The sequence below is a fragment of the Pholcus phalangioides genome, unplaced genomic scaffold (assembly GCF_987345545.1).
Source record: "Pholcus phalangioides strain wild (caught in Gottingen) unplaced genomic scaffold, Ppha-v1.0 ptg000015l_1, whole genome shotgun sequence".
Lineage (NCBI taxonomy): Eukaryota > Metazoa > Arthropoda > Arachnida > Araneae > Pholcidae > Pholcus > Pholcus phalangioides.
Genome location: NW_028301608.1, coordinates 43145336 through 43173124, shown reverse-complemented (window position 1 = coordinate 43173124; position 27789 = coordinate 43145336). Strand labels below are relative to the sequence as shown.

Sequence of the window (27789 nt, the reverse complement as noted above, 5' to 3'; positions counted from 1 at the left end):
AACTCGAGACAAAAACAAAAATTTCCCCTCAGCCTTTTAAGCAAAACAGCAGAAATTACCAAACCCTCTATAAAATGTATCCTTTTTTTAGTGAAGTAGGTCTTTTACAATTTTCTGCAGGTATAAGCTAAGGTGGTTAGGAAAAAATTGAGAAATCAATTTTACAAAATATCAGCTTTCAATGCTGAAATAAGGAGCTTTTAAGGATGTTAGATGCACATGAAGGGTGATGCATTTGAATCAATGCCACTTGAAGGGTTAAATCTAATGGTTTATAAATTTGATTCGCTATAGCTAGCTTTGAATTTGATATTGTTGTGTATTAATACTCACAGGTTTAAAATTTAGAATGGTTTTCAATAATCATGAATTAAATGCATATTGGGTATTCTATGATAATATTTTAACATTAAAAAATGTTCCATAAAGATCTTTTGTCATGTGAAAAAGATTTTAGAAGCTCTAATACTTTATTTGCTCAGAAATCTGTGAAAAAAAGTTTTAACTTGGAAATAGAATTCCAAAAAGAATTTTTCACTACTTTTTTTTGTAAAATAGCTAGAGTAATGATGTTTATTAACAGTATTTTAAAAATAGCTTTTATATGTACAACAATGGCTGAAGATGGATATGGAAAGAAATTAAATTGGCTTATAGTATGGTTTTTATAAAAGCTTCACACAACCACAGGCTTGACTGTAAATACTCGCATATATATGTGTACATTCTTTTATATATTACATGCGGACGCCATATATATATATATATATATATACACACACACACACACACTTTTATACAGACTTCTCATTCTCTTCAAATTCTTTTTTGATGGCTAGAGCAAAACGAGCAATGTCAGCTGCAGGTAAATGCATCAGTTCATGTAACTGCTGTAACATTTTCATTGAGTTTTCTTCTTCTTTTGAAGAGGCAACTGCCATAATCACACCACAAGCCAGCATCACATAATCACACTTCAGTTTGTTGATAGAGTCATAACTCTCAGGAGATGTACATTTTCCAGTCAAAAGCTGATACAATGATTCATAGATATTCTCTCTATGGAAGTAAACGAAGTCTAAAACTAAATCTGCTTCCTTACTCAAACTCAAATAATCCCAAAATGGATCATTGTATGACAGCACATCTAATATGCAGTGAATATACTCGTAAGGAGTATGATATGTTATTTTGAAGCGAGTGTTTTCAAAAAATTTCATTTCAACTCTGATTATATCATTGATGGAAAATTTGTGTTCACAATGCTTAGAAAATTCTATCAGGTTTTCAGGCGTTACATGTTCACGAGTGCTGACCTTACTTGCCATGAGAATGCATACTAAGGCATTGAGGACTGCTGCATTTTTTGCTCTCTCACCTGCACTAGCAATACCAGCTATTATTAGATCATTGGGCTGTTCTTCTATGGTATACCTGTTCAATACATTCTCCAGAAACAATGTGTTCATTTTTTCAAATAACAAGAGTGCTAGATATTGAACAATTCGATCTTGTCTAAAATGTTGACATACAGAAAATATATAGTTAATGCAGTACGGGGATGATTGCATTAAAGTTAGAGAATCGCATTGCGAAATTCTTTTATTATTTTCACAACACAGTGTACATAACAAATTTTCTAGTTCATCTTTGCTGAATGCACAGTATTTATTGTGATGTTCAGCCATTGTTATGGATTAGTCAGAAGAGAAAATATTCACTTTATGGAGCTGCTTGGTTCATTTGCTTTTGAGTATATTGCAAGCCGAACTGGAAAAAAAAAACAAAAAAACCATAATATATAGGAGCATAGCCAATATAATTATTCATCATCGAAAACGTAGGAATTCTAGTTGATTGTATCACGTATATGATTATACAATAAAGAAAACAATTAGAACTAGAAATATGTGAAATTTATAGGTAGTTTTTAACACTTGAAGATAAAGTGTTCCAATTTATAAAGAATTGACATATCAAAAGTCTTGATGAGAATTGAATTAAAGAAAACTTCATTTTGATTTTTGATTTTCAAGCTTTCTTCCAAACCAATTTTCAAAAGATAAAAGCTTAGTATAGTTTTCAGTGCATGGTCTGCAGAATAATTTTCATTAACTTCCATGGCATAAATGACAGATTTTGCGATGTAAATTATTACTTCAATTTTCATGGTAATTAAATCATGAAAAAATACATACATTTTAGAATTCAAGAGGGGGGACTGAATTTTATTATTAATATTTTTAACTTTTGTTACAAAGGATCTGCTGCATCAAAAAAATTAGGAAACACTGGCTTAGTGCATGTCCAGGGTTTTTAAAAGTTTTCTTTATCCTGCTGGGTCTCTAACAATATGGTTCTATTTTTAACCTAACAGATGTTAGTCTCTAACAATGTAATCAACCTATCTGGAATCCTGAAAATGTATTATCTATTTTTATTTAACAAGAATCCAATCCTTCAGCTTTTTCTTTAGTCCTTGCTTGTGATATAAAATAAATTTCATTTGAATTTTTGTGTTTCCAAAACAATTCAAATTTAATTTCCATCCAGCAATTAACCTCAGTTTGGACACCTAACATTTTATTATAATGAACAGATAATGAATTCCCAGGTCTTCCTATGAATTGCTTCCCAGGAGAATTCTATGAAAAGGATTTTTGTCAAGAATTATCTAATAAAACCAAGAACTTGTTTCATTCATTGTAGTTTAAATTTATTATATCGGGCTCTTTTCAAACTGGGTTGAGACAATATTAATTACAACTTTGTTACACTGACTAAATAAATCATTTAAATAGTTCTGGTATATAATAATTGATATTCTTTCACAAAAACATTAATGAAACAATTAAAATATGTGATTTCTTCAAATTGGAGAAATAAGGTGTATAGCTTAAAGCAAATTATTGCTATTAAAACAAATATTTATGTTCACACAAGCTATTTGGCATACTATACGAAATCTCTAAAGTGTCTCTAGCACTATTCTGTAATGCATATGAAGCCCCAATATATACCAGGCATGGATCCAGATGGAGGCGATAGCCTCTCCTGAGTGCCAAATAACATGGGAAAAAATATGCCTATTCTGTAAAATATACAGGATGATCCAACAAACCTGTATAATGAATCACACCTCCAGACAGAATCCACACTTGGTTTTTTACTATGATTTTCGAAGGCACAAAAATTAAAAACAGTAAAGGTTCATTTACACAAAGTGATAGAGTAGTTAATTAAATTTTAAGTTGTCAAGTGCTTTAAAATCTGCCCCAATATAAGTAATCTAGTAGTGAATGATCATTGGATGATACGAGATCATCGCCACCGGTACCATGCCTTAGGGCTACAATTAGATACTTTGTCAGACGGGGCAAGCACCTGTTTTGGTGGCCCATGTAATACAGAAGGATCACTTAAAGAATGAATTCACCACTCTATCTTGTCCAGCGCCTAGGCATCTGACCTGGCTTGATCATCCCTGGGCACATGGGCATAGTGTCTATTTAATCGAAAAAATAGACTGGACTCTATTGTACTTAATTGCTTACAAACTAAACCTGTGTGAACAAGCACTAACATTGGCATATATTCTAAAGTATTCGACAACTTAAGATTTTGTTAACTACTTAACCTCTATCACTGTGTCTATCCCCCAAAGCAGAATGTTTTGCATTGTTCTACCATGAGCCTTCAGCTGACTAGAAATGTTCTGCTGTAAAAATTCCCATTATAATGTTTTCTATCTTTCTTAATTTCTCATTCTACAGTAGCACTGATTGTTGCTGTGGTGGTGGAGTGATCATGGTGACAAACTCGCATTGCAAGGACCTGGGTTCAAATCCCACTGCTGCCACAATGGTGGTCTGCTGAAGTTGGGTTTTCTGCAATTTTCCAACTTTTGAGGCGTGCATGCGAGCCAGTCTTCCATTTAAAGAAGTCTTTCCACAGAGAGCAGGCAGACATTTAACATGATCCTTACATAACATGAACATTTAGTGGAAAGACAGTGAGGGTAATCAATCACTTAACTCCTGTAAACGGGTCTTTAGGGCGTGGTATGAATATTATTAATGTATATATTTATTTAATACTATAATTTTACACTAGAGAAGGTAATCTCATGGTCTGTGCAGGGCCCTTGAGTCCTCAAGTACATAAGTAGTACCCCAACTTTGACAAGAGGGAAGAGGACCCTTTGCAAAGTAGAAATTAGGGGTCCTGCAACTAGGGTCAAACATGTTCAGGTATTAAATTTTGGGCCCTGTGTGATCCTAGGTAGATACCATGCTCGCCCATGAAGAAATAGGGTCTTTTGCACATATGGAGACCCCACCATGATGAAATTGTGTACTGCAAGTTTCGATAATAAATATATCGAAATTGGTAGATAGGTTTATACTTCAAGCTGAGTAGGAACCTCAAGGCATTAATTTTTCTGTAGGGGGGGGGGGGCCTCATGGTGTTAAGATGACCCAAGCAGTGCTGTCTTAACGCATGGGGCCTCATGAAAATTATATCTGGTCATGTTTTCAACAGTGAATATGCAAATTGGGTACCAGGTAGGGAACCATAGGAAGAGATAGACTTAGAAGTTTGGGGGGGGGGGGCACGATGAGGATGATGATGTCAATTCATCTATACATATATGCATTAGATCAGTCGACTTCATCTTTGATGCTGGAGGGCAATGCCCCCCCCCCCTCCCTTATCTCCTCCGTGTAGGGGACCTTGGAAAAATCACTTTGCCCGAAGTGGAAGCCTGTGATACCGATAATTAAGACAGCACAGGTTCTGTGTATAAATATAGTCCTTCATGTTAATACAGTAATATAAAATAGTAATTAGTCATTGATTAAGTTGTGTGAGTTTTGACGCAATTAAATGAAATACGTACTCACGTTATAACTGAGACGGAAAACAAACAATATCTTCGCCATCTTAATATAGAAAAAAAATGTTGAAATATTTTTACGCATAAAACGTGAGAAACAAAATCCAAAAATGATGCTTTTTTTGAGAAAGAAACTTTCTCACAATTAAAATAGCAGACGATTTTTACCAGTTGGGGGGACGTTCAGCTCAAGCTCAAGATAAAAAAAAATAAGAACAATATTTTGTTAAAAATGAAATTTGATCCAAATTTATTAATCAAATTCTCAAATAAATATGATTTGTTTCCATTTTTTTTCTATAAAGTTTCCCTGAATTTATATTTAAAGTTTTTTCAATCTCTTTCGAAAAGACATGTTCAAATGTATATGAAAAAAAAAAAGGTGATAAATGATTGTAAAAATAAATTGTAATGGATAAATATACGTGTAAGTTTTTTTTAAATTTGTTTGATAAATATTTTTTAATGTGGTTTTTTAAATTTTGATAATTTAGAAATAAAAAAAAATCATATTTCGGCTCCTTGATCTGCGTTGGTCCTTCCTTGTCGTTTTCAAACATTGATGGTTGTTGCGTGCTCTTTGCGCGGAAACAAAAAAATTGTAAGTTTTATGTAATCGCTTGCACTTTATTTACAACTTCGCTGAAATAACTTCGTCATTTCGCACGTGCGTTTATATTTCTCACTGAAAATAACTTTGTTTATGTTTGATTGTTTAATCTCCGAAAATGTAAGCGTGAGGAGTAATGTAGCTACTGTAACTACTACAAACATGGGCCTCAGTTACATGTCCACAAAACGTCTCGGTTATATTATATCATGTAGGGCCGCAACTGCGGGGGGGGGGGGGTTCTAGTGCCCCGGGCCCTTGATTATGGGGGCACCGAATTAACCCTTTAACTGCGCCTTCTACATGGGTGCCAAAGTATCTAGTTGCGGCCCAGATATCATGTCAAATTTTGTATGTGTATAAAATTTATTAGCCATGTACTGTGTAGTATATTTCCCCACAAATATTCAATCACTACACTTCACTCATAGTTTGAAAAATAGATGGCAGCAATATAACAAGCGTTCAAACTTCACGTTAAGTTTGCAACACATACACTCGAATTCCAGCATGGAACAGTTTGTATGAGGTTCCATAGGGTAATATAGACAAAGTGTGCAGGCACGGTTTCGTAGTAGTAGCACATTTTTCTACTGAGCATTTTTGTCTCAAGTTCGGGGGGGCCAGGGCACTAACATAGATGGAGGGGGGGAGGCCCGGCGCCATTTTCAAAAAATGTCTTTTGCGGTGAACTGAATTAAATTGCGGAACAGCCGTAGTGTAATCAATTTTTGGCAATTTTTAGAAAGATTGATAATAAGTTTTTAAGGCAACAGAAGGAACTTCCAACAGAGAAAAGGAAAAAACTTAATGATCGAAAATGAACGATGATAGAAACAAACATGACATTCTTTGACTAAATGAGGGATTGAGGTCAAAAATAAACTGGGAGAAGAGAGGAATCATTCTGATGAGAAAAACTAAGATAACATACTGCGGGCAAACGAAAAAATAGAACAAAGAACAATACAAAAGCGTATTATTAGTAGCAACACCTATGGGTTACTTCATTTCAAAATAATTTCGAAACAGACCGCCAATACAATTTCAAGGAAATAATAAAAACCTGAAGAAAATAGATTAGGTAGAAAAGTGCCAACTGGCAAGAAAAAAATTAGGAAAAAAAAAACGATTATACTATAGATTTTCTCAAATTGGAAAAGATAAATGGGATGTTCATGAAAGAAATAGATAAACTTTCTAAATGAACAAAAAATTTTCATGTCTTGTTTACCCACTCTCAAAATGCCACTGCTTCGTAGTGATCGGGTCACTATTATTAACATGTATTTAGTTACATAGTTTTTTATTATTATATACTTGATATAAGTATGTAATGATTCAAAGAATTTTGTAATTCACAAATTGTGGTGCTTTCCAGTTATTAATGGCCTCAAAACAAGAAAAGGCACTCTCAGTTATTAGCCTTAATTATTAAACCCACCGCTGTCCCATTAGCCGCCATTTACATGTGCAATAAAATACCCTGGGAAGTTCCCGTTAACAGGGATTTTCACTACAACCCGTTTACATGTCCTTTAGTTTATGCCTGTATTCCCCCTTCTTTTCGGAAGTTATCGCTGGTCGCAGGGGTTGAACAGGTGGTTGGCTCAAGATGGCAGACGAAGAAGGAGCTAACACCAATTTTCGCGGCGCAAAGGGTTATGGAGATGAAGGTCGAAGTTACCCACCATTATTCCGCAACAAAGATGGAACTCTTTTAATGGATCTCCATCCCACCTTTTTTCCCCATGGAGGAAAAAAGTTGCCTTGCAGGTAATAATCACTAAAGCCACCGCCAATCTTGCACATGCAAACGAGGCTATTGAGGCCATAATAACAGGAGAGTAAAATATACTGGGGAAAAAGCAAATAATTGGAATAATCAAATAAGGGAGATCTTTCCAGCTGAATTTTTGGGTTTGTTTTTTGGACCTTTCACAAAATTTTGAATCTTAGAAACAAACCCTTTAAAAAGTACAAATTAATGGAACCATAAATATGAAGTTTCATTTCTTTTGTACAAAATTAACTAGATAGTTTTGCTTTTCGCAAAATTACATTTCATAAAATCATGGATTATTTTCATGAAAGTGAAAACATTTTCACAAAAACAGGACCCTATGAAAACAGTTTGGACAGACCTTTGTATAATAAATACAGGGAAGTAACTTTGTCATTATGGAATTTTTCATTGTAATATAATGGTTTGGGTGTAAACCAATCGGCTCATTTGTCGGCGCTATGCTAAGACAAGTCTTTCAAACAGACTTTTTGCTTGGTTCAGTATGGCAGAGTGCAGTTGGTTTTGGACCTGGGATAGCCGTTCCTGGAACTAAATGGCTCAAATCATTGTTGAGAATGCTTACTATATCATCTTCCAGCAACCAGGTCAGACCTTTGTAATGTCCTTGAAAAGTTGTGTATTTACAGCGAGAGGGAAGGAAATGAAAGATAATTCTCTATAATCGCTTTATCACCATCATTAGAGGCATTCCAGAAGGGAAAGTTTTGCCAATTTTTTCCTATTATTTTGACATTAAGTAAAAGATCACGAGTTCATGAAAATATGAAGAAGCATCTTGCCGTGAAGATTTCCAAAGTGCTTCCAGAATGGAATTAGATGGGGGAAGGATGGTATATGTGATACCTTTTTAAGCAACGAGGGCCTGTGATCAGGACAATACGAGGTATCTGCAATGACATTATATGGATCAAAGTGAGTGAGAAATCTGCAATGATCATTTGAGTAAGAAAAAGGGGTTGAGATCCTTCTGAAAATATAATCAAAAATTCAACATGTGTCATTCAGAAATAATACGAGTTAAAGTTTTTTCATATTTCCAGTGGATTCAGGTGTTTAATATGATTATAGAAAATTGATTGTAAAGCTTTCTTGGCAAGAATCCAGTTTTGTTGCCAAGTCTTTTCCGTAGAGTTCTCAGTTTTCTTCTTTGTTTTTTAAATAAGCCAATTTTGAAAGATGAAAAAGACTTCAAACACGAAAGATTTGATGCACAGTTGTCAGACTGATTCTTATGATCATTTAATCTATAAAATACGAATATGGTCAATCACTTGTCATTCAACAGTTCATATCCAAGTCCATTCTTATTCTTGTTGGACTATAAAACTTAAAAATTATGTCGTATTGTAAACATTGACTTCATTCCCTTTGTGATGGTGAAGATTTCTTCTCCTCCCCCCTCACCATCCCTGTAGTTTACAATAATAATTCTTATGCAGAATTGAACACAACCTTGCCCTTAATTGTGTTTCTTGTTTTTTTTTATGTTATCAGGGCTTTTAAAATGGCTGATTTGATGAAGGAAAAAAATGCTTCAATCAACATTGGTCAAGAAATGCATAGCTATTGTAAACCACCAAATAAAAAGCTTAAACCGATAGAGGATAACGAAGAAGATGAAGAAGAGTGCGTATACTGCATCTGCCGCACTAGTGATACGAATAGATTCATGATCGGGTGTGACAGTTGTAATGAGTGGTATCATGGAGATTGCATAAGTATCACAGAAGAATATGCGAAAAATATAAAGCAATTTTTCTGCTTGATGTGTCGAGAACGTGACCCGTACCTACAAATAAAATTCAAAGAAAAGAAGGACAAATCGGAAAAGAAAAAGCATGATGAAAGTGAGGAATGTCATTCTAAAGAATCAAAAAAGGTAAAATTTTACGAAGATGACACAGGTAAAAAGTCAACGAGAAGGTGCGATGAATGTGTGGCGTGTTATAAAAAGGAAGACTGCGGTAGATGTGATTACTGCAAGGACATGAGAAAGTTTGGTGGACCCAATAGGATTCGACAGAAGTGTCGCCAACGTCAGTGTGTGAACTTTGGATTAAACCTGGGGAAAAAACCCGGTCTTGGCATTCAGAGCGATGACACTGAGGACACCAATGATGTGCCTTTCTACCAACCCAAACGTGATGAACAACATTATGATGAAAATAGGGTCATGTCCTCTAATGCAGAAGACGATGATGATGATGATTATAGTGACACTGATTATGAGCCTAAGCCAAAAGCTACTACTCCTAGTAAATCACCAAGGAAAAGAAAACCTACGAAGCAAAGAAAGGGAAAGTCTTCAAGCAAGAAATTAAAAGTGAGACGGAGTTCTAGACAGAAAAAGCATGGAGCAAAAGAAAACGTCTCCACTACAGAAGAAGAGCTGAGACAATGTTATGGACCCGGATGTACTCAAGCAGCCAGATCCGGTTCAAAATATTGCAGTGATGAATGTGGTATGGCTTTAGCTACCAATCGTATTTTTGAGTTGCTTCCCCATCGTATACAGCAATGGCAGCGGACACCGTGTCTGGCAGATGAAAGCAATAGACGTTCCTTGGAAAAAATAAGGGGAGAACTCCATTTTGCACGAGCACAAGTTAGACGTATAGACAGAGACAAAGATGAGATAGAAAGAATAATCACAATTGCGAAGAAAACCCCACTTTGTCGAGATCAAGACAATGTGGATGGTGAGCAAGACGAAGCCGAATGCAGCATGTATTGCGTGACATGCGGACATGAAATACCGAGAAAGACAGCACAACGTCACATGGAGAAATGTTTCAATAAGTACGAAAGCCAGACATATTTTGGTTCCTGCTATCAAACAAATATTGAAGGTAGCAATATATTCTGTGACTATTACAGTGCTCAGCAAAAGACTTACTGTAAACGTCTTCGTATCTTGTGTCCTGAACATTCTAAAGAACCGAAAATCCCAGACGACGAAGTGTGTGGTTGTCCCCTGACTCAGGAAGTGTTCACGATGAATGGCGATTGCTGCCGACAGCCAAAAAAGAAGTGTCTGAAACATTACAAATGGGAAAAATATAGGCTTGCCGAAAATGCATTGGAGAAAATGAGGGCTCTATTCAAAATAGACGAGCTGTTGGAGCAAGAAAGAAATATAATCCAACAAATGGCTAACAGGGGCGGGGTGTTGGGTTTGTTGCTTCATCAGACAATTCCCAATGAGGGACAAGGAGAAAACGAAGTGAAGGGGGAAAAATAAAGAATGATTTTTGCCATCCCGTTGATAATTTTCTTTCAGCACAGATGTTCAGTGAGTTTAAAAAAAAAAAAAACCATTCATTTGTGTGGTGAAAAAGAAAAATGTCAAGCTTATGAAGCAGCCATTGTAAATATTATCTGTTTGTGGACTCTGCATTTTGTGCATATTTTTTGGGATGTGTAGAAATGTGTATATTCTGTATGTTTTCCCTTTGATTTTTAAAAATTTTGTAATAAAGCTCTAACTTTTAAAAAAGTATGTTGTTTTTATTTTGATAATGATTGAAGTCACCACACCTCGGGAGCACAGACACAAGACATTAGAGGGGGAGGGGGGTTGCCAGACATATATCCCATCTTTTATAGGCTTATGTCATGGCAAAAATCCAAAATACGCTTGTAAACGTTTCCACTTTGGACTTTTACAAAGTCAAAGCCTGTTTTAATGGATCAATCATGAACTTAGTTCTTGATGTTAACTAAGTAAGGAATAATTACCATTATATAATTGATTCAAAGTTCATACTCAAAGACAATATATACAGTTAATTATTTATTAATAAGCATCAAAAACTAATGAGTTCGTGATGGTTAATTGGTGCATTAAAAATGAGCTTTAGCTTGGTAAAAGAAATGAAAAAGTTTACATGTGTTTCTCGCTGTTACTGTAACATGATTCGAGGGTGTTCATGTATAGAATTTATGGACTTGCTTGGGGGGGGGGGGGAAACCAAAGAGTGTCAGTTCATATACAGGGTGCGTAGCTTCCTCCCCTTGCTGCAAATTACTGGCATACCGTTGATCCTAGAGACATACTTCCAGTTCGGAAAATTTCCAACCAACATGTAGACTTAACATTTTATTTGTTTACCTAGTCTTAAAAATCCCTGTTAGAAAGTTGTTGCTCCGTCTCTCCTGAGCCCAACGAAAGAAAAGGTTTCACATTTCTAAGTGCAATATTCATTGAGATATTTGAATTAAAAAATTGGAAAAGAACAGTATAAATTAGGGGAAGAAGTGTCAGTTTATGCGATTTCTCAACTTTTCTACGATTTTCGAATATTTCTGTGAATATTGTGCTCAAAAACATGAAATTTTTTTTGTTGGTTTCAGGATAGACTGCAACAATTTTCAAGGTTTTTGGATGAAGTGACTAAATGAAAAGTCCATTTTTTTTATTTTATAACTATACAACCCCCCCCCCCTTAAAATATGAATAGCATATCTGAGTTCTACACGGAATTTGGATGCTTTTTCGAACTGGAAGTATGCCTATAGGATCAATGGCCTGAGTGGCATGGTGGTAAGATGCTCGTTTACCATCGTGAAGGTTGTTAGGGTTCCGGGTTCGAACCCAAGGGAGGATATAGATAAGATATTTTCCCAAACGAACTCGAGGCAACCACCCATAGACAGCACCTTCACTTCCAACCCATCTCACTAATGGCAGTAAATTGCAATATAGCGATATGGCCAGAGTTGGGGTTTGGTGAAGTAGTATAGGATCAATAGTTCACCAGTAATTTGTAGTGATGGGCGTTAGCTTAAAAAACTTTTCTTCAGAAAAAAAATTTTACTACTTTTACCCTCCGAAACACGCAGTCTTGACAGGCTTAAATTCAAATTTTATATCTGTGTAATAAAACATGGTTGAAAACTGATGTTTTAGTACTAGCTACATTTTATATCTACGTCTAGATTTTCAGCGCGAGTTTCAATGATTATCGGGTAACTTTTATCTGCAGTTGTATCATTAAAAAAGGAGGGGGGTTATGAGCCTCTATGCTCCCTCGCTCACACCTCTGGCTCCTGGCAAATTTTTGCTGCCACCTGATTTCTTGTATGATTTGTCATGCCCTGAACCAAAGATAAAAAAAAAAATTTGGATTTCAAGACAGTGCGTCTTTTTTTTTTTAAACACGTGGAGGGGATATTAAGTCCCTTTAAAGCTGAAAAACCATTATTTAGAACTTTCAACCCTCCTTGGCTCCTAAGAAATATAGCTGTGCCTAATGTTTTATTTTAATTTGTTAAGGCCTGGTATAACCTTCTCTAGGGACATTTTTCACACTGAACGTAACTGTTCTATCGCCATGGGCAATTTACTACAGAATGAGTTGTGGCAGAAGTGTGCATGTGTAACTAACAGTTCGAGTGCATATATAGTGTTGTCTGATTTTTCAGTGCTGCCATCTACATTTCAAATTGTAACTGAGGTGTAATGATTGAATATTTATACCATGGTACGCCTGTTGCTCTCTGTGGCGAGACTTTAACTGGGAGACTGGCTTGTAATCACATCTCGAAGCTGGAAACCATAGAAAAGTAGACAACTTACGCCGACCGCCATGATGTTTGTGGAAGTTCGAACCTCCTCGCGATGCGAGTCTGTCACTGAGCACTCTACCACCACAGCGGGTCATCCGGGGACTAAATAAAAGTTGGCCCAATTTGTTAATTATGTTTGCAAAGACCTTTAAAAACACCTTATAGATTGGGTGGCATTGGAAGGGACAAACATCTTACAGAGACCTTACTGTATGATAGGGCTTGACGCTTATAAAATAGCACCATCGCGCTTATAAAATCAGTATTGATGGCAAGGCTTAGTTTGTACTGGAGTATGCTGCTGGTTTCGGAGACCATACCCACGGACGCACATAGACTTGGTTGAGGAGAATGCAGAGAAGCGCTGTGCATGCTCTTGTTGGCGCACAAGACTTGAGCTATGAAGAAAGACTTGATTTTTTGAATAGGTTTACTTTGGAGGAACGCAGGTGCCAGGGATATGATCAAAGTGTTTAAATTTTTGGATGAGAAGGACCACTAATTATTAATACAGTCAATCAACTGCTTCGACTAGGGAGCACCAGTATCATTTAGTAAGAAAGAATTCCAAGTTGTGGTGTGTCTGAGTTTTCCTCCAATAAGGTTGTCAACAGTTTAAAAAGTATGATAAACGTATTGAGATAAATTGAGAAGCTATCCATACTTAGAATGAGACAACCATAATGTTTTTATGGACAGTGTATTATTATTAATGATTGGTTTTTTCTTTCGTTATGCTTTTACATTGGGTTTCTGTATTTTGGTTATTTTTAGCATCTATATTCTTATGTGCATGTTTTTTCAGCCATCTTGTTTGGCATTTTGCCTGTTGTGTCCTTTTTGTGTTTGTATTTATGAAATTTTTCTATATATGATTGCTAAATTTTCAACTTGAAAAGGGGTCATCAAGCCTTTGATAAGTTGAAAAAACATTATGTATGACTGTTTTTCTGGGGAAAAACTATTCTTGGCTCCTAAGAAATGTTTTTAATTCAATTTTTTTTTATATTATTTTACTGGAATGCTCACCTCTTCATTAGTTAGCTATCTACACGAGACAGTTATTTCTCCATAACAATTTTTTCGATGAAATGGAGCTACTTCACTCTAAGTGGACTGGTGAATTTGTTTCCCAATAATATTTCAAATTTTCTTTTTATCTCAAATGTACAAAACAAAGTTTTTCAGATGTGAAGTTAGAATTATGGGAAGATGAGTACTAATAGTTTTTTGAAATGTGGAAAATGTTATAACAAAGAATAGTGCTTTTGGTTCACATTTGTGGAAACGTATAAAGAAAATTAGAATTCATGAAATGGTTATCTTTTAATTTCAAAAGCGTTTTTTCCTGCTTGCTTTCAAGAGATTTTGCGAATGATTACAGTGAACTTCTCTTCTTTTGTTTAACATTTTGAATTGTAATTTAAGAAATATGGTTTGTCCTACATTTTGATATTAGGTTTATACCAGTGGTTTTCAAACTTTTTGACTCACAGTTCCCTTGCCCAGTCATAGTTTATCCAGGGCTTCCCAGAACAGTCTGGAAAAGTAACACTTCAAAGTACTAAACAGGCACACATTAATTTTGCCAGCTCATTGTGATGCCCCTAATAAAGGGGTTATGAAACTCCTAGGAGTTACGACATACATTTCGAGAAACACCGGTTTGAACATTTTTCTAAGAATATCTGGGCTGTATTCATTGAACATTTAACTGCATAGCCTTGGAAATAAAAGATGCAGACTAATCATGTAGAATGTAGGCTATGTATTTGTTAACACGCACAGCATATGGCTTAACCCTTAAATTATAGTTGCATAGTTCCCCTGTATCGTAAGTCAAAAATAAATGTTTCAACTGCACCTACCAAGACTATCTTTTTGTGATGGGAACAGTTTTTAAGGCTTGAAATCTAATCTCTGAAACACAATCCTTTGATATTACCAATGATTTGTAATCTTGTGAAAGTATTTATTAAGGCTAAAAATAAGCTGGTTTTGTCCCTAGGTGAAGTTATGGCAACATTAGAAGACAAAACTCAAGCCAATAATGCTGTTGAAAAGCCAGTGTTCAGTGACCTGAATGTCGATGATGCAGCTGCTCCCGATGTTGCAGAAATTGAGAGCTTATGTGTGCGGTGTGGAGAAAATGTAACAAAAAATAATCAAGCCTTTTTTTATTTAATAAGCTTTATATTTTTAATTTTATATTTTCATGATTTCTGTTGTCATTTATTGTGTGAATACAATCTTGAGCAGTATTTTATTATTAATAGAAAAGGAACTTATGCAGTTGTTACCTCATCACCATGTGTTCAATTATTTATCACCTTAATGCTTTGAGGGGCAACATTATCGTCAAGTGCCACTGAAAATCTGTGCAGCTCTTGTAACGGTGTAACATGTACAAAACTGAATGTCGAAAGGCCGAAATAATATTCCATTTCAGACAGGATTTCTTTATAAAAGTGCACGTCAAAGTACTAATCAACGATGAGACTATCTTTTGAGAGAGAGAGAGAGATTCTGTTCGAGACAGGTTTCCATCTCATATAGTATCTGTCTTCTACGATTTTCACTATTTCTTCTAAATCACATTATTAGTACCACCAAAAATGGATTTATTAGTATTTATTCATCAAAAGAAATTTAAAATATCTTGTACTTTATTGATCATAAAATCATATCAGATTGTCTGAAGAGCAATGTTTGGTCTTTATATCTATCAACTGCAATCCTCAACAGGGCATCACTAAACTGCTGATGACGAAGATTCCCTTTTTCAAAGAAATCGTTGTGATGTCATTCACTTGTGGCAACTGCAAATGGGAAAACAATGAACTACAGCCTGCAGGTAAAATTCAAGAGAAAGGTGTGAGGTACAAATTGAAGGTCACCTGTAAGAAGGTAATTTTTTGCTTTTCCTATTTTACAAAGTAATAGAGCAGTTATTTTGTAGTTTTTTCTCCTTAGTTATTTTCTATAGTATTTTTAAAGAGGAAAAAAATTATTTCTCTATACGTCAGGACCTGCAACGACAAGTTATGAAAACAGAATGGGCATCTGTATTGATTCCAGATCTTGATTTTGAGATTCCATCAAAAACTCAAGACGGAGGTGAGCTATTCTCATATATTTATGTAAATTCCTAGTTGATTCATCATCAAATATATTTTCATTTCTTTCAATTTTTTTTCACAAAATCATTAATTATGACTTTTTTTCTCTGCTTTGTATTCAAATCAAAATTATTTGTATCTCATTTCCACCCATATAGTTATCACCACAATAGAAGGAATCCTGGAGAGAGCATATGAAGGTCTAGAGTTCCATAAGCGATTCATACAGGTGAAATACATGAAATAATTCCTTAAAGATTTCAATCAAATTGGTTATCAATTGATTTTGATCTCAATTTACTGTAGAACTTCGATTGTGGGGAAAGGTAGTTATGCAGTCACCTTTGATATTAAGAACCTTGGTTAATGGAGACAATGTCTAAAAATGTAAAAAATAAAAGTTGGTTGATCACAGGTAGAATGATTTTGATCACATGTTATGAATGATATGATCACATGTAGTCTGATTATAGTTGTGCCTCCATACATATCCAGCTCTCTCATTCTGCTGCTTTTTTGATTAGTCTAGTCAACTTGGGTTTTTGCTGTAAGCAAGTTGACACCACTCAGACTTCTATCAAAAAGATTTCATTACATTTCAAAGATCTAATCCACTTCAGTAGAAACTGAGTGTTACCCTTTTTAGGTAGAAATACAGTGATACCTCAGCTTATGAATTTTTTGGTTTATGAATAATTTTTCTTTGATTTTTCTACTTTGGCTAATGGAGATTTTCGTAGATACAGATGCATGTGCTAGCATAAAACAGCCATGCTGTGAGATGAATTTTAGTGCTCACCATCATTAGAATTTCTGTCACTTCAGCCGGATTAACTAATGTACACCTCAGAATCTTTTTCCAGATGTACCTCTACTTTTATTTCCGAAAGTTTTTAAATCATTTCAAATAAAATGAAAGATTTAGTTAATAGAAAATGCATTGAAAAAAAAGGAGTCTATGGTTTTCAGAGCACACGTTCTTTCAGTACAAGACTGTAAGCATCAAATTAAGCAGGCTGGACATTCTAGGAGCTTATCTTTTCCATCTGCAAGTATCAGTCGCTAAAACCAGCTTTAGTAGACTAAAGCTGGTTTTGGTTGTGTACATCATGTAAAATGCAACGATTTTTAGTATCTCATCTTCCTGTAAATTCTTATTTATTCAATTTTGAAGCTGTTCATTTTATCCTTCTGTCAGTTTTTGTCTTTTTTATGGTGCTCCTCAGTGTTTTAAAAAACTTATCTTTAAATTGTTAGCAGTACCTGAAACAAATTAAATAATTTTCTATAGAAACCTTTGAAAAATCATGTTTTGGCTAATGATTACTGAATGAATCTTTGTTAGCTGAGGTATCACTGTATTAAATTCCCTTTTGAGACCTTAACAAAATAGTTATATAAAAATAAATTTATTTATATGAGTAATACATTCTCATAATATGTATATATTATTCTTCAGACAGAAGATGCTGAGGTTTCTGCTCAAATCGGTGAATTTCTCGATAGATTGTCTAAATTGAAAGAAGGAGAAGATCCTTTTTATTTTGTAAGTTCACTTTGCTAAAATGTACTATCAAGAGAGTTTTATCTGCATTAAATGTTTTGAATAAACTATTGATTTCCTTTACTTGCGTTTGATCTGAAACACTGAGAAATTTTAAAATAGATTAATCTTAACAATATGCTGCATGATATTGTTAGGGTTTTTGTTTTGGTTTTTTTAAATTATTTTATATGTGTAACTAATAGGGATATGTAAATTTCGTATTTATGAAATAATCGCGATAAATGCAAAATTTGTGAAATAAATGTGATAAATGTGAAATTTGCCAATTTTGACAAATAAATGCTGAAGTTTGATTTCTTTTATTAGTTTTTTGCAAAATCTAGGTTATTTACACTTTTTTGAAGTGGAAAAGTCGTAAGTTTGCTCAGTACTTGTGATTATGCTTGAAAGGGAAGCCACAAGCATCACTTCTTTCCCCTTTGACATTGTCTTAGATGTAAATACACTCGAGTTCGGTTATAACATAGCCCCCAGGCGATTCGAGAAGTATATGTAATAACCAATGTGTATGTCATAAGCGAGGAGTTGAAATTAGCTTGTGTAGCAATAGCATATATTCATTATTGAGATTGTCGTGGAAAAAATAAGCTAATGCCTCTCATAATTAAAATATAATATAGCATGAATATAGTTTTTGATTGGTATCTGAAAATTTTGGAAATTTATTAGAAAACGCAAGATATACAACAACATGCAGATATTTTTTGAAATGTTAATGATTTTTTTGAGTTTATGCTAATGGTTTTTCCCCTTTGAAGGTGGCATTATTGTGCAATTTAAAAATTGAGAGAAAATAATCCCACTGATGTTCATAAATTTACCAATCTATAATACACTTGAATTAGCATAGCTTTTCAACAGTGACTGGGTTGATTTGCAACAATTGTTTTTTCATCCCGCCACCAATAAAAAGATCACAAAGTAATAAAAACAAGCAAAAATTCCATAATTTGAAAAGCAAAGATAATACAGTTATGCAGATACAAATACAACGCCACAACAAGCAAAATGCCCATCGAGGTAGCTGAGAAAAAGATGCCCATAAAAATATGGATGTCATATATTTCAAAAATACAGCAACCCAATTAAAAATGCAGTTAACAAAAATTATAAACAATATATACACATGATAAAATACTATACAATGCCCATAATGAAACCTGCACAGAAAGGCAGGATTTTATTAAATGTCAAAAATTTTATTGCCAAAATAGTTACATTTATCATCGACAGGTAGCACCAAAATTGTCAATTATAATATTCAGTGCTATCTGTTGATTAGGAAGTGTAACTATTCCAGCCATGTAATTTTGCATTTATTGAAAAAATTTAGGTATAAGATATCACCCGCATACAATGAATGTTGTCTATAAAAGGCTGTTTTTGACTATATTTTTTCTGGGTTTTTTTTGCAGTATGTTATATCCGGATTATTCTTTTTGGTTAAGCCCATTAAGAAAAATGGGTTTGTTACATCCACAGTGTATGTTTTAAGCAGGGTGTGTTATAACAGAGGTGAAAATGTATAGACGTGAATGGGCCAAATTTTAAGGATTTCACAACCGTATGTTTTATCCACCGGTTATGTTATAAGTGTACTCGAATGTATATGCACTTTTTGGAATTTCGGAAAATGATATAAAAAGCATTTGAAAAATAATGTTAAATTAATAGAAAATAGAGATAACATACATCAATAATAACATACATTACTGCAATGTTAGATTTCAACCAAGTATTTTAACACGTTCCAGGAGCACGGGTAGTTTTTTTTAAATTCAAAGTTTTTGATTTGAACTGTTTCATTTATTCGAGTGTGTGTGTGTGAATGAAATTAAAGTGAAATTTTTCATTTGGAATTTGTTATTATGAATAAATGCAAAATTTCTGATCAGAATTTTTTTTTGTGAATAAATGTGAAGTTTCTGGTTAAAAAAATTTTTTTTGCGAAATTTACGTATCCCTAGTAATTAACAATTTTTTTGCATCTATGTTTGATTCTAATTTTGTTTTCTTCGATTTGCTACCAAATCTGGGTGGTCTACAGGTTTTGAGTGACTGTTCTGGCAATAGCTTTTTGGAAAACTTGTATCCTTCATTCTGTGTTTGTAACCTAAAATTTCAATTTTCACTTCATTTAATTTGTCCCACTCTAAATAGTTTTTGAGTAAGTCAAGAATTATATGACAAGCTTTTGAAACATTTGGATGAGTTGAATTATCTAGGTTTTCTGACCAAGGCAGGGCTCCTAGCAATCTGGAAAGTTAGAGAAATAAAAAATAGTCAGGGAAAATGTAAAATTTCTTTAAAAGTGTGGGAAATATGCAAATATTTGATTAAAGTCAGGAAAAATTCTATGGAGGGAAAAAACAAACTGAAATGAAAACATTTGAAAGCTCAAGATTTTGAATTGTATTTTTTTCTTCAAGAGTTTTTGGTTAGGGAAATAAGCAAGCAAATTTAGCTGGGAATCTTGCAAGTACTTGCACAATGTTTCCCTCTGGTATTATGATATGGTTTAGAGGAAGAAACATAACCATTTAATCTGCTACCGCAGTAATTATAATTTGTGGATATGTATTAAAAAAGAAAAGACTCTCTCTTGTTCATCCATGTACAGTCGATGCTCGTTATAATGACCCTCTCCCCATCGTTCTATGGGAAACAGACATCATATTAGAAGGTCGTTATATGGAAAGGAAAGCATACTATGGAGGAAAGGAAAACATTTAAGCTATCCTATACTATATGATAGCCATTATATGAAAACATTTGGGACTTATCCTACCAGTCATTGTAATGGAATGATCACTGTAACATGGGGTTGTTACAATGAGCGTCAACTGTATATTGATGTTCAATAAACATTTTCCTAGATGTAAGAATTTCAAAAATATATAGCGTAAATTTTTTTAAAATTTAATTTATGAATTCTTTGATGATTTGTGAAACCAGACATGCTCCAAAAAATGATCCCGAAATGGATGTTTCATATTTTGAGAGATCTAGAGATGAAAATCTACTTTTGGGAATTGTAAGTTTTTCTTTTTTTTCCCTGATCTTAATTTTATACAAAAATATTAGAACTATATATTGTATTATTGAGTTGATTTATATTGTTTTATTGCTAGTTATTGCAATATGCTCATGGGGGGGGGGGGGGGGGAAGAAGTAATGATCGAAACTTGTAATATTAAGAAAATTTTTTAAATTAGTTGGCTACATAAATTGCTCTTGCATTTTGCTTCTCATTTAAAATGTATTGAAACTTGGAATATATTCAAATCAATTTTTTTTTCAAATCAAATCAATTTATTCATTTACAACATACAGAGATATTGGTATCTGTCACCATTTCAAGAAATTAAAATCTTAAGCTCGAGCATTTTAGATGACACTCAATTATCTGCATTTGCCTGAATTTGTTTACCATATTTTGCGTATAATCTGCAGTGCCACATAATCTGCATGCAAAATTTGAAGAAAGAAAAAAAACCAATATTTAATTCGCAGTGGCGTATTATCTGTAGGATCTAAAAAATAAATCGATAAAATTTACCTTGTGTTTTAATAATCAATCTATTGGTACACTAATTCATAAAATTTATTTATGAAACAATAGCATTATTTACACACACAACAAAATTTACAGATCAATCAAAAACCTTCACATTTAGACTCATCAGGATAACATCATTTTTTGCAGAGTGTCTGCAGCAGTAGGTAATCCACATTTCTTACTGTTTAACCACTTTTTTAACAGATACTCCATGAATTATACGGAGGAAAATATGGTATCTATATTATATAAAATTTGTTTTCTCTCTGTTCTCTACACAAATCTGGAGTTTTAGACCAATCATCGCCAAATTTTGCATATATACCAACAGAGCCTAAATTAAATGATATGTTACTTTAAAAGTTCATCAGAGCTGGGCAAATGCCGAAATGGGCCAAAAACAGTCAGTCAACAATGGTTCCTAGGCCAAAATTCAGGCATTCAAAGGTCAGTGCAATAAACAAATTTACGATGTTACTTAGCACTCCAGCCACAGATTTTTTTTAAATTTTTCTGTACTATATCACAGAATATTTTCATCTGCTATGTATGTAGAATGCAATAATAGCGTGCCCCTGTGAAATTTTACAGAAAACGTGAAACAAGATATTCACATTGCCTGTGGCTAGAGGGCTAATGCTGCCAGGATATGGGGAAAACCCGGGCAGCACCTGGTATTATAGCTAGTTATAGTTGATAAAAATGGAAATCTCATGATATTTTGTAGTTGAAGAAAGTTTTTGCTTTATTATTATTTTTCTTCAGAATATGATACAGTAAAATTCTCTGATACAATGAATATGGGTTAATACATGTTGCTATTAAAAGTGTAGTGCACTATTCACAAACTAATGTTGAATATAGTTATTACTAATAATAAGAAATTTATCTTCATTATAATAACATATCCAGGGCTACAAACTCTTATTATAAAAAATTTTTACTGTATTTAGAAAATGTTTTTCTTATTGAGAGAGTAGCATACGACTTTAATAGTGATTTTAGCAAAATGTTTATAATCATCTTTTATTTCTTGTTTGTTAGTTTTCAGAATATGATGACAGCAAATCAAAATTCATAGAAGAGGACCAGACTGAAAATATTCGAAATGAAGTTTTAGAGTTTCCTACAAATTGTCCAAATTGCAATGTACCGTGTGTGACTAAAATGAAAGTGACTAGTATCCTTTTTATTTTACACAAATTTTAGATTATAAAATTCTGGAAATTTTGGCATAATTTCTTTGAAAATTTTATAGTTTAGTGTTAGTCACAATTATTTGCATACTTATTCAACTATTCTGAAAAGATATGGTAATAAATTTTAAAATGTAATGAAAATTATTATTTGTTTATGCATGTACATTTGTATATAACATGGTCGTGTTATATCATGTTGCCTTTATTGAAACAAATGAACTATATCTGAATCGTGAAAGCATCATGGCTATATCTTTATACTGATAATTTATTCCAAAAATTCATTTAAAAACACGCGAGATAGTTATTTTTGGACTGGACTGGCTGTTCATTTAAGTATGAAAAGTGCATACACAAATTGCTTTTAAAAATTTTAATTCTGAACATTAGATATGTAAAAATAAAAGTAAGAAATTGGAAGCTATATAAAATAATATTCAATGTATAAGAAATCTAGAGAGTCCAAAAACATGTTTAATTATGTCTTAAAGGTTCTATAAACCGGGTTACATCATATATTGTAGAATTTCAACTTAGAATGTTGGGAAATTACTCTACAAGTAAGGATGAAAATTCATAGTAGAAAACAAATCAACCTTAGCATGTTTCTCTAAGAATGTTTTTTTTTGTTGAACTGGAATTTGCCTTACAAAAGTGATTCTCAACCTTTTCTGACTCACTAGCCCCCCCCCCCCTTTCAGTGTATAATTTCTATGGCGGATCCCTGTTTGACTCAAGGAGTTCTCTTTAATATATAATTTATATGGCGGAACCCTTTAGGTCTCTTTTTTTAAATTTATTTATCAAGTTTACTGATTTATTTTATTTTCCTTACGCAGCTGTGTAAGGAAAATAAAATAAAAATACATTCAGTTTGCCTTGAGAGAAGTGCACACTGAATCCTAAGGGCTCTGCGGAGCACTAGTTGAGAGCCGCTGCCTTACAGTGTTGAATGGTTTTCCTGAGCCTCCATTTTATAGATATACCCCATTTTAAGGATGTTGTCATCATGGCCACCTCATGTGATGCTTGTGGTAATAATACAAATGAAGTAAAAAGTAGTGGAGGTATTGGACCTCAAGGTGTAAAAATGTCTCTTGTCGTAAAGAATTCCGATGACCTCAAAAGAGATCTTTTAAAGGTGATCAGGTTTTTTCTATAATTCCTAATTTTTCAATTTTCACAGATGTGCAACATACATATGTATAAATCTAGTGTGATAATGCATTAATCATAGGTTTATATTTTTTGATTAATTCAGTTTTTTTCAACTGTCATTGCAAAAACTATACGTGCTTACACATTATTGAATGATTTATGAATAAAGTGATTATTTCCATACAGGGTGATTCAGAAAAGATGGGAAAAACTTTGAAAGGTGATAGTACACACCAATACAAACAATTGTCTTCAAAGAATGCATGGTCTAACATGAAACGCAAATGCGCTAGCACGTTTCAAAACGCCTGCTCTGCAAATGTTAAAACAGCATTCCTGTTGAAATTTATCGGGAGAAAAAAGAACACTGATGCAAATGTAACCTGGGGAAGGTGGTGAAACCGTATGCAAATTTGGGTCACAGTGAATAAAAGGTGCGGATGCCAGCCCTGTGAAGTTATTCAAGTGTGCAACCATTCTAACAGTTGTGACGTGTGGGATAATGGCACACTTTAGTAATACTGAAAAAGCAGGCATGCATTTCATTTACGGAGCTGCAAACGAAAGTACCGCAGAGGCAGCACAAATGTACAGTGAGCGTTTTCCCCACAGGCAGTTGCCCAATCTGAAAACATTTGCACACTTTCTTCGGCAGCTGTACAAAACAGGATCGTATCTTACTTCCCAGTATGATGCAGGTCGTACAAGGACTGCCAGAACAGCAGGTGTGGAGGATAAGATTTTGGCAGATCAGCCAATTACAAGCACACTAGATGTGGGCTGTAGCCTTGGTGTGCCACAATCCATGACATGTTGCGCCCTGTAACATGTTTGCATTTCATTTTAGATCATGCATTCTTTGATGAAAATTGTTTATTTTTATGTGTACTACCACCGCTTAAAGTTTTCACATCTTTTCTGAATCACCCTGTATGAGTTTATGCTCGAGAAAAGAAAATCTATCTTTACTTGCTTTAAAGTATCATCAGACATGATACAGCCAAAGGGAAAATGTTGACAAAAGCAAAACTTCCTCTCAGTGAAAACAAATTCAATATGTCAGTAAATAATAAAAGTCAAACAAAGGAAAAGGAAAGTTAGAATCTCATCAGTGGCGTTTTATATTTGTTGTACATATAATTAGAAATGCTTATGCTGGGTTGAAGCCATATAAGAAAGCTATAAGAGAATGGGAAAAGAAATGTTAAATAGATTCATTCAAAGCTCAAAAAAGTTAAGTAAAGTAGAAAATAAAATGGTTTGTGCTATGTGTGATTTTTCTGTATATACAGTCGAATCCTGTTATAACAAACTCCAAGAGACTGGAGAAATCACTTCATTATAACAAAATTTCATTATAAAAGAATTCTGGGTTTTTGCATTGTTCCTATGAAAACTTATCTGGGGGATTAGAAAAGTGTTTGTTAAAACGATTTTTTTTTTGCTGAACTGTATTCATTAAATTGGGATTCGACTGTAGTATCAAATTTAACACCATTTTCTGTATTTGAAATCAGTAAAGGAATGTTTAATGTTCTTGAATTTTTGTTCTCTAAATTTGAACATGAATTATACTTTCCTCCTTGTTCCATACAGATATGACTTTTATTTATTTCTAATTTTTTTATCAGTCTGACACATGTGAAGTTTTGATTCCTGAGTTGGAACTTCAAGTTGGCGCAGCAGCTATCAGTGGTCGGTACACAACTGTTGAAGGATTAATATCTTGTATGAAAGAACAGGCAAGAATTTCAATAATGCAATCTTTATTTAGTGATTCATTGAAATTTATTTTAATTCGCTTTCTTTGTATACAACCAACAGTGAACGCTCGATAATCCGGTCATGCACTGGTCCAGCTTGTCCAGTAATCCGGCATTTTTTCTTCCAGTATAAAGGATGAAAACATGTCTGTGTAGAAGTTTAGATTATTTAAATTGACTTTTTCAACTAACTTCCAGAAATCCGTCATACCCGTGATCTAATATGTGTACCAGATTAGAGAGAATCTACTGTATTTGTATTTAGGAATACAAGATTTTCATATATAATTTAGTATTGTGTGCATTCATATGGAAGTGTAGTCATAGACAAAATCAAAATACAGTAGAACCTTTCATAACAGACATTCCCTGTTAGCAGACACTTTTTGAATTCCGTCGACAGGCTTCAATTTATTTTGCTTCTGTTAACAGTCAAAATTTCCAGTTCCGGATGTGTTGTTTATCAAGAGGTTCCACTGTACATATTTCACGATAATTTTAGGTGGGAATAATATTTATATTTTCCATGTAATTAATTAAGAGACATTTTGAAAATTATTTCTCATACCATTCATATGCTCATCAAGACTGCATAGTTGTAAGTATTGTTTTTTGTAAAGTAATTTTCAATTTAAAAAAATGAAGGTCATCATTTTATTTGACTCGAGTGTCAACTGTAAGAGAACTTACAGTTGACACTCGAGCAATATGCCATTCTTTTAAACATCTTTTCCATTTATGAACTTATGGTTTAACAAACTAATTCAAGTCTGTATGAGTTCATAAAAAATTAGTGTCAACTGTATATTGTAAATAAATGCCATTATACTTTTTTGCTTGAAATTTAATTTTATTGTTCAAAATGTTTTGACTTAAATTTTAATTATTGTTATTAATGTTTTGACAATTATGTTAAAATTTTATTTATTTTATGCAATCTTATAAAGCTGGGCGATAAAAATCCTATGATGACAGGTGATGCTGCTAATCCTGAAGTTAAGGAAAAGGTTGATGCATTTGTTCAGAAATTAGACGAAGTGAGTTTCAATTATTTAAGTTAATGGTTTTGCAGGTTTTTTTTTAAACATTGGAAGTCTATGAAGTATAATATGGTTCCAGTATGAACATAGTATGAGTTTTTATATTTTTTTAACTCTTATTTTAATTGAATATTTTTCTGATCATTAAAATATTTTAATATTTATTTTGTACTGCTATTTTCAGTTTTTGCACATTCAGTTTTTCAATTTAATTTTCAGTTAAGGTGAAAAAAAAAGATAAACAAAAGTTACCAAGTATATAAACTTTTTCAATTTCATCAAATTTTTAGGTACTTAAACTGGAAAGAACCATTACCCTTGTTTTGAACGATCCGTGTGGTAATAGTTACCTACAGGTAATTTATAATTTTTGTATTGTGTAACCATTATCATATACAATATAATCTCTTACATACCACAGACCCTCCTTCTTTATATGCATCAGGACTGGATGACTAAAATATTGGTATTGGTACTTAAAATTTTTTTCATTGTGTAGTTACTAAATTGCATGCTGAGAGCAGCACAAAATTTTTGGAATTTATAGAAGCATATCTGCAGACATGAAAGAAGGTCACTATTCCTTGGAAAAGTCAAAAGAAGCATTACTTTGAACCTTTTCCTGGTAAAAAATTTTTGGCACATAATAATTTTTTCGGGCCCTCAGATTTCCTTGTGATTTGTCCAGCCCTGATCTACAACATTAATCTTGCAGATCCTCCCAAGTTATTCATAATGTCGTGTTTCAGCACTCATGAGTTTTCGAGTTAACTACGGATGAGTACTGAAGTACCACTGTAATCAGTTTTCTTTATTTATACTTCAGTGTCTTTAAATAATGCATTTTCTGTCAGATTAGTCAAATATTTCTAAGAAATATTTTGTTTTATTATTTATTCATTCAGAGCATACATCATCCAGAACCAGATACCCATCTAAGTGTTGAAAAGTATGAAAGGACTTTTGAGCAAAATGAAGAGCTAGGATTGAACGATATGAAAGTGGAAAATTATGAACAATAGTTTAAGTTCAGTGTTTGAAACACGATGTTAAATCATTAAAAAAATATTTGAAAAAATAAAACTTTCTTTTTTCCATGAAAATTTTGTGGATCTATTTTTAAATGTCCACGATCATACAAAGAAAGAAGCCCATAGTTACAAAAATGCAAAAATCTGAGAAAGAATAGTCATTGTTATTGAAAACGCATAATGAAATAATAATTTTCAGATGTATTTACAGCTAATTAGTATCATTAGATGTGGGTTACAAGATGACTTTTTGTTAAATGCATAATAGTTTTTCACTGTAGCAGAGAATAGCAAGCTTTATCTCACATCTGCTATGCTTGATTATCCTATTGTTATTATTCAGTCACAATGACATAACATTGTAAAAAGTTATATTCTAGTTCCACTAGTGAAGTGATTGGAGACGAAATTCTTTTTTTTTGTCTTGTGAGAAAAAGGAAAAATAAAAACAATTTTTCTTTTCACCAAGAG

The 27789-nt window shown here is 33.4% G+C and overlaps 3 protein-coding genes across 4 annotated transcripts; 2 read left to right on the top strand and 1 right to left on the bottom strand.

Moving 5' to 3' along the window:
• Nucleotides 1-560: 560 nt before the first annotated feature.
• Nucleotides 561-5059, bottom strand: LOC149076056 (cyclin N-terminal domain-containing protein 1-like). 2 transcript variants are annotated; one of them, XM_089245484.1, is made up of 2 exons: nt 4901-5059; nt 561-1770 (listed from the first exon to the last, which is right to left on the bottom strand). In XM_089245484.1, exon 2 carries the CDS (start codon nt 1686-1688, stop codon nt 795-797), a length of 894 nt encoding a protein of 297 aa, XP_089101610.1. In that variant the 5' UTR covers nt 1689-1770; nt 4901-5059; the 3' UTR covers nt 561-794. The 2 variants fall into 2 exon arrangements, with proteins under 2 accessions (XP_089101610.1, XP_089101609.1); XM_089245483.1 differs by having other exon boundaries at nt 567-1770; nt 4905-5053.
• Nucleotides 5060-5439: 380 nt separating this feature from the next.
• On the top strand, nt 5440-10804 carry LOC149076055 (CXXC-type zinc finger protein 1-like). The gene is made up of 2 exons (XM_089243579.1): nt 5440-5498; nt 8809-10804. Exon 2 carries the CDS (start codon nt 8819-8821, stop codon nt 10553-10555), a length of 1737 nt encoding a protein of 578 aa, XP_089099705.1. The 5' UTR covers nt 5440-5498; nt 8809-8818; the 3' UTR covers nt 10556-10804.
• Nucleotides 5441-27789, top strand: Zpr1 (zinc finger protein Zpr1). Its single transcript, XM_089243580.1, has 14 exons — nt 5441-5498; nt 14891-15033; nt 15628-15789; nt 15909-15999; nt 16160-16230; nt 17461-17547; nt 19616-19656; nt 20524-20602; nt 22172-22307; nt 23307-23467; nt 25116-25226; nt 26195-26284; nt 26578-26643; nt 27193-27789. The coding sequence occupies exons 2-14, from the start codon at nt 14899-14901 to the stop codon at nt 27307-27309; spliced, it is 1347 nt and encodes a 448-aa protein (XP_089099706.1). The 5' UTR covers nt 5441-5498; nt 14891-14898; the 3' UTR covers nt 27310-27789.